General features: G+C 41.5%; 1 protein-coding gene across 1 annotated transcript in view; it reads left to right on the top strand.

The window, feature by feature from the left end:
* The window catches only part of SEC24A (SEC24 homolog A, COPII coat complex component), a 48,337-nt gene that overhangs the window by 21,089 nt on the left and 20,121 nt on the right, over positions 1-7,127 (top strand). The window contains exons 6-7 of the mRNA XM_015429649.1: positions 4,212-4,384; positions 6,207-6,309. Of these exons, the coding sequence (XP_015285135.1) occupies positions 4,212-4,384; positions 6,207-6,309 (276 nt within the window). The remainder of the gene's footprint in view (positions 1-4,211; positions 4,385-6,206; positions 6,310-7,127) is intronic.

Here is a 7,127-nt window from a genome sequence, read left to right as displayed (position 1 = left end):
AAGAACAGAACAAGAGGTTGTTACAGACTTTGAGGAACAGGACAAAGGAATTGGTAGCAGAAGTTCAGTTTTGTGGTTTGCAAGAAGACTGAGGAAATGTGTGTTGGAATGGAAAATTTAAAAATAGGGCATATAATCCTGAAGATGCAAGGTGTTTCAGGGAGGCAGGACAGATACATAAAAGGGGTGTGATGTGGTCATATGTACAGAAAGCTGAGCTGAGATACAAGGATGGGCTTATAGCATTTTTTTTTGCAAAGGCCAATGCTTGGCTCTTGCTGAGAGTGAAAATCTGTCAGTGTATGAACTGTCAGCTAGCTGCCTGGATGAGTGAGCTTGCTGCCAGGACTGTGAACTGGGGAAGCTGATACTTTCCTGAGGCTGACAGCTGACCTATGGCTGTATGTAGTTGGAGCATGGTGGGGAGTGTGAGTTTTGGCTGTGGAAAACAAGTTCAGATTGCTGCTCAGCTGTGATGCTTGCTAAGCTCCGAAGCTTGCTGAGTGACCTTGGGCAAGTTTCTCTATGATTCTACAAATCAGTTTTACAAGCCTAAATTGTAATGTCCTGGAATTCTTAGGATTGTGTTGAAAACAAATCTGTATATGTCCTTCAGACTGTTCCATCTTTATCTAACACCCAAGTATGGCCTCTGTGCACATCCAGCAGGGCTGCACAGGGCTTAAGAGGGGCTGCTAAAGGAGGGGGAAACAGAGGAAGGTTGTAGAAAGTAGCCACCAAAATCCCTGGAAGTAGAGATGACCTTGGAAGGAGAAATTTTAATTAGGGGTCTTCACTTCAAAAATTTCCATGTTAATTTTGTATCCAGATTTCAGGGAGAGTATGCTTTTTGTTTTTAGACCCTTGGTGTTGTTTCAGGGTTGTTTTTTTCAGGTGTTCTGTGTCACAAAAATTCAAGAGCATTTTTCTAGTTCTTCCCACGTTGCCACCCCCTCCCCAAGGCAGCAGTGGCAGGGAGAGAGAGAAAGGAAGCTGGCCCATCAAACTATTGTTAGTCAGTTTCTCTTTTCCCTTTAAAATAGGACTAGAAGCCTAACTTGACAGCTGACGTGGACACCTGATAGTTTAGTGGACACAGGCCAGGTCTACTGGTCACTGGAAATAATAGCCCCATTATTTCCTGTGGGTAAACCTATGGACCCATTATTTCCAATGGCCTGGACTTCCTGGCTATGAGCTGGTTAGGTGGGGCTTCTAATCCTTTTAAAAGTTAAAGGGATAGGGAAAGTTTAAAACCAACTAACAGCTTTTAAGCTAGCTTTCTTTCTTTTTTTTGAAACCCTTTACACTTTCAAACCGCTATGCCAGGGCTCGAAAGACTCGTCATTTCACTATCGGTACTCAAGTAAGTCTCTCAGAAAAAACTCGGTGTTTATTTCCCCCATACCCCCTTCGCTGCGTTAGTCTGTTCATGCGCTTAGGAGGCGTCCCTCCTTGCATGCTGCTTTTCCCATGGGATGGGTACTCCGTTTTAACACAATAGTACGTTTATTTCGAACTCACGTTCATTGATGGTCATATATCTGACCTCGCTTTCTTCATCGTTGTTCCACTCGATCTCCTGTGTTTGTCCCGGTCGAATTAGCTTATACCATCAGGGCGGAGGGAAGCCTCTATTCTCCGGCGTCAAGCCATCGAAGAGGCTAGCCCTCAGAAGCCCTCTGGCCTGGAACCCATCGCAAGGGCTCCGTGGGGGTACCACTTGAGGTAGCACCCCTCCTTACTGCTGGTGTGCTAATTGCCTCCCCAGACGTTGAGAAGAGCGACAGCCATTGCCAACCCACAAACCAGAAGTCCTAGCTAGCTTACTTTCTCTCCCCCACCTCATTCCTGTGCCTCCCAGAAACCAAAACACTCCAGAAATTCCTGGAGATAAAGCTTAATTACTTCAAGAATTTCAGTAGTGTTTTTGGGTCATTTCAGATATCTCCAAGCCAACCTCAGGCAGCTTATTTTGGGTTTAATTTTAACTATATCCAAATGCTCACCCCAGATTTCAGCCTTTCTGTTGCATTTTTATTCTTCCCTTCTTTCATGGAGCCCAGACCAGCATATGTTGTCCTCTCTCTCTATTTGCCCTCACAACAACCCTTTGAGGTAGGTTTTTGCTGAGACTATTACTGACCTAAAGTCTTCCAAGATTTCAGTGCTTAGAGGACACTTTTGAAATTTCTTCTCCCTGCCTGTACAATTCCTCATTTGCGTCTGCTTTGGTTCTTCTGAAAGAAAATCTCATGGTAAAGTGAACAAAACAAACCCATCTGTTAGTGCAAAGGACCAAAAACAAGGTAAAGGTTTCGGCATGCCATAAAACATTTGTTTGTAAGGTATGATGACACAGCAATATCACCTCTCCCCAAATGGCTTGGAGGGGGACTGCTTATGCACATATCCCTGAAAGTGTTGAGAGCAGGTGAGAGTCAAAGGAAGGAAAAAAGAGATGGGAAGTTGGCCTGCTCGGGTTCCTAAGAGTTTATATTGTATTCGAGGTGTGTGTGGGGGTTCTACTTGGGATTCCAGGTGGGGGGGGGAGTTCTGACTGGGGTTCCAGGTTGTACTTCAACTGTAAGTGACAGTGAGAGTCATTTTTGCCCAGTTGAACACACTGAACATTATTAAATTAGTTGGATACTAATTGTCAAACAGTACTAATGCAGTTGTACACTAGAGGCTGTTGCCTCAATATAAAGAAGCTCCACCACAATGGTTTTCTCTATCTGTGAAAGGTACTTGGTGCAAAATATTAGGCATTTGTATACAATCAACTAAAATTAAAAGTGGGGTGGTAAAAGCATCAGGAGAGATGAAATGGGCTTGTGCCTGAACATTCTAATATATCTGCAGACTTCTGCTTCATGATGGACAGTTCGACTGCTCATGCCCTCTTTTTCAGTGGTGTTTTCACAGCATCTTACTTGATGTGCCTATGATTTAGTGCAGTTAAGAAATTGATGGAAATGGCTGTTGTGTCTGTGATTGAAAATGATTTGGACTATAGTGCACTTAACTCCTTGGATATTTTATAAATGCATTTTTGATGTGATGTATTGTATAGGCAATATGTTTAAACTGACCTGCCATAAATGTCTTGCCTTGCGTGAAGCAGATAAGCTTGAAGGTATGAAGGAGATTTTAATAGTAACTGGCTAACTCTGCTATCCTGAATGTTTTGGTAAACAGCGGTGGCTCAAGTGGTTAAGACGCTGAACTGCAGGCTGTGGAAGGTCAGTGAAGCAGATAAGCTCGAAGGTATGAAGGAGATTTCAATAGTAACTGGCTAACTCTGCTATCCTGAATGTTTTGGTAAACAGTAATACAATGTTAGTTATTTTCTTCTTACACAGATACAATGAAGGAAGGTGAGCGTGGATCTCAACTGCGCCTTGGTGTCTAGTCATGCCGCCACATGATCATGGAAACGTCTTCGGACAGCGCTGGCTCTTCGGCTTTGAAACGGAGATGAGCACCGCAACCCTAGAGTCGGATTCGACTGGCTTTCGAGCAAGGGAACCTTTACCTTTACCTAGTACAATGTTAGTTATTTTCTTACACAGATACAATGAAGGAAGATGAGCGTGGATCTCAAGTGTGGTTAGATGTGGGGAGTGATTTTGATCCTCCTGTCTTGATAATGGTTAAGGGCCGTGTTTTACAGATGTCAACGACGTTGAAGGTTAACTAAGGCCTGATTTTAAAGGTGATGCTGGCAAGGCCAATGAACCTGTGGGAATTTTCAGTCACACAGCATCTAATTTAAACTGAGCTGCTACCTGCTCAGAGAAGCAATGTGTGTTTAATTAGCATATCATTGCAACATGTGCCTGGGGTACAGGCCTCTGGCGTGCTAATTAATCATGTGTAGGTACTGTGCATGGGTAGCAGCCTAGTTTAAATGAAACTCTGCTGGTGTGATGTCACAGGTAACTTCTTATGCCATTTAAGTCAGGCCTTAGAATGATAGTTGGGTGGGAAGCCCAACCAGTGCTCAAAGCTCTGTTTCCGTTTAATTTTTCTGTCAACGTTGGCTCTTGGTGCTAACAGGCTAGCTCACTTCTGCTCAGATTGGAAAGTATGTGACATTAACCTAATGTAGTAATATTACATCTGATAAATGCTAAAAGCAGTTAACTCTGAATAGATTTTTGGTGTCATGGTCAACTGGTTAACTTGTGCAATTTCCATTCCATTAGCCTGCCATGGGGACTAATAATTTAGCTGCATCTATGAGTGGATTGAGCCTTCAGCCAGAAGGATTAAGACCTATCAACCTTCTTCAAGACAGAAACATTCTTCCCACAACTCCCCTGCAGGCACCTATCCCAAACTTGCATGAAGATATTCAGAAGCTAAACTGTAATCCAGAGTAAGTTATCTATGGTTAATTGAATAAAATTCAAATTTACCTTTTCAGTTTATTATGTCCTGAAGGAGCTCCCAGTGGGCATATATATTTCATGCCTTAGTTTTAATTTCCTGGCATCTTAACAGAAACAAAATATATAATAGTGAAACATAAGTGGTTTAAAAACACTTAAACTTTGATTAATCTTTGTTTAGTTAACATAATTCTTACCTTAATATGTCATGTTTATCTAGCACTGGTATAACAACTGGTGTAGCAATTGCTGATGTGAACATTATAAGTACCTTTTGTTTTGTAATCAGTTTTTCTAAAATGAGATAGAACATTGGCATATTTTGATTGTAAAGTTCTTCTCAGAAAATTGCATGATGTCCACTTAACATATTGCTTTTCAGGCTTATTATGACAAATGGATTGTCTGCTAAAATAGTCAGACTAACATTATGAAAACAGTTCATATGTTCTTGTACTTCATAGTGAATGGAGCCAGTGGTTAGAACCTGCTTTTTTTTAAGCCATTGGTCAAATTTTGTGAGATTAAGTAGACATTCTCCATCATGAAATGACCTCATGCTCTAGGGCCAGAAGGTTCCACAACTGCAGTGCTTTCTACAGCAGAAGGGACTAGTGTAATTTCTTTCAATGTATATGCAATATATTTAAAAATTGTACTTGTCTGTTGCCCAGAGCAGTTTCAGTATTTCCTAGGCTTTCTTGTCAGGCTGGATGATTATTGCTTGCAGAAATTACACTAGGGCAGTAAAGTGCTTAAAGTTGTTACGGGATATATACTTTAACTGCAGATAAAATACTTCCTGCATAGCAGCAGGGACCTCAGAGTTAACGCATTTTTGCCCATTTAACTCTATGCCCTTTGTACTCATTTGTAGTTAGCCTCAATAAATCAGAGAGGAAAAATTAAGCCTCCAAATGGTTGATGGAGAGAAACCAATGAAGAACAAGTAAGCTAGTGAAATGATCAACCCAAGCTTGGGCTCAGGGATGTTAGTATAAGAACCAGCAACACTGTATGGTTTCAAAGTTCTTTAAGGGCCAGGAAGCCATCACAGTCCTGTGACAAATAGACATCTCTTTCATTGGCCACCAGAATCTTCAACTAACCTTCTGCAATTTTCAGGTGTGAACTAATCAGTGCATCATGTTTGCCACTGGAAGGTTGCAGCAAACTTTTTTTGGATTCCCCAAACTCAACACTGCAGCTGTAATGTTCAGAAGCTTACGTGTTCTATAGGAAGACTGATGCAGACGCTCCATGTGACTAGCAGTTCATATGATAAGCTGTTGTAGAAGCTAGTTATGAGCTTGTGTGCTCACTGTGCAGAGGTGAATCATGGGAATATAACTTATACGTTGACCTTTACATAGAAACACAAACTAGTCTGGAAGGGGAGTTCTCTGCCTGCAACTCTCTCCTTAGGATGTCTTGTCTTGCATGTTCAGAATTGTGATTTTAGGCCAGCAGTATGATCCATAACCAGTATGTGATTGCTCTTTAGGTAGGCTTCCTAGAAAATCCAACAGTCAGTCTGGGCCCAAATTACTTGGGCGCAAAGCAAAATTTACAGAACAGGACTTTCTTGCCTTACCCTACCTATTGCAAATAGTATAAGACAGTATAAATTTAGTACTGGAGATAATATAAAATTAAATCTGAACATATTCCTTGAGTTGAAACACTTCAGAACAGATGGGTGGCCCTCTTTGGGTAACACTGGAGAGAGAGAGATCAAAGGGAAGTGTGCAGGACGGGACAAAGATGCATGCCAGTGATGGTGACTTTGATCCTTTATCCCTCATGTAGGTTGTTCCGATGTACCTTGACCAACATTCCTCAAACTCAGGCCTTATTGAACAAAGCCAAACTTCCTTTGGGGCTCCTACTTCATCCTTTCAAAGACCTATCGGTATGATGCATTACTTAAAACTTTATGTTCTCCTACTATTGACTTTGAAAATAATGGTGCTCCCTCAAGTGTGGCGTGTGTGTTAGCCTCATCCCAGAAAAATAACATTTCTTACAGGTGAAACTTCAGTGGTACACAGTACTTGGAACATCCCACTTAATGGAGAGCTTCCCGTTTTAGGGCATTTTGTCTACATTCGTGTGATGAATACATGCTCTGCTCAAGCAGAAAGTGTACATTTTGAAATGTGTGTTTTATCTGGTCAGGCATTTCGGCTGTTAATGTTGAAAACAAAGTATACCTGTTTTTCAAAAAGTCTGCCTTTCCCTGATTTTGATCGCCTAGGATGGTTGCTATTTGCAAATAGGCAGAGAGTTTCTAGGCTGGGGAATAACTACTTGATTCTAGTGGGAAATGTGGCATCATTTATAAGCACAGACAGCTTCTTCAGCCTTAGTTCATATTATAGATTTCCTTTTTGCATATATGTTTTGAATGTGCCTTGTAAAATAGGCCCTGTGACTGCTGGAGTAGCATATATTGCCAAGTGTATTAGCACCCAAATCCAATCAGCATTTCCACGTGTTCTTTGTCTCTGCTGCTTCATGTATATTGTAACTCCAAGTTCCACCCAGACAGAGCTATTCCTCCTCTTCCCTGCCCCCAAGCGTTTTGTCAGTTTACTTTGAGCTTGGTGTAATATATGTGTCTGAAGCATTTACTCATGGATTTTATATAAGCCCTGATGCCACATTGCCTGTTGAGTGTTGGCTTTTTTCTAGTGCTGAAACTAACAGCATTAGGTTGTAATTAGAATT

Source organism: Gekko japonicus, unplaced genomic scaffold (assembly GCF_001447785.1).
Source record: "Gekko japonicus isolate JY-2015 unplaced genomic scaffold, Gekko_japonicus_V1.1 scaffold615, whole genome shotgun sequence".
In the NCBI taxonomy this organism is placed as follows: domain Eukaryota; kingdom Metazoa; phylum Chordata; class Lepidosauria; order Squamata; family Gekkonidae; genus Gekko; species Gekko japonicus.
The sequence above is the reverse complement of the archived record's forward strand: the minus strand, read 5'-3'. Positions and strand labels throughout refer to the sequence as shown.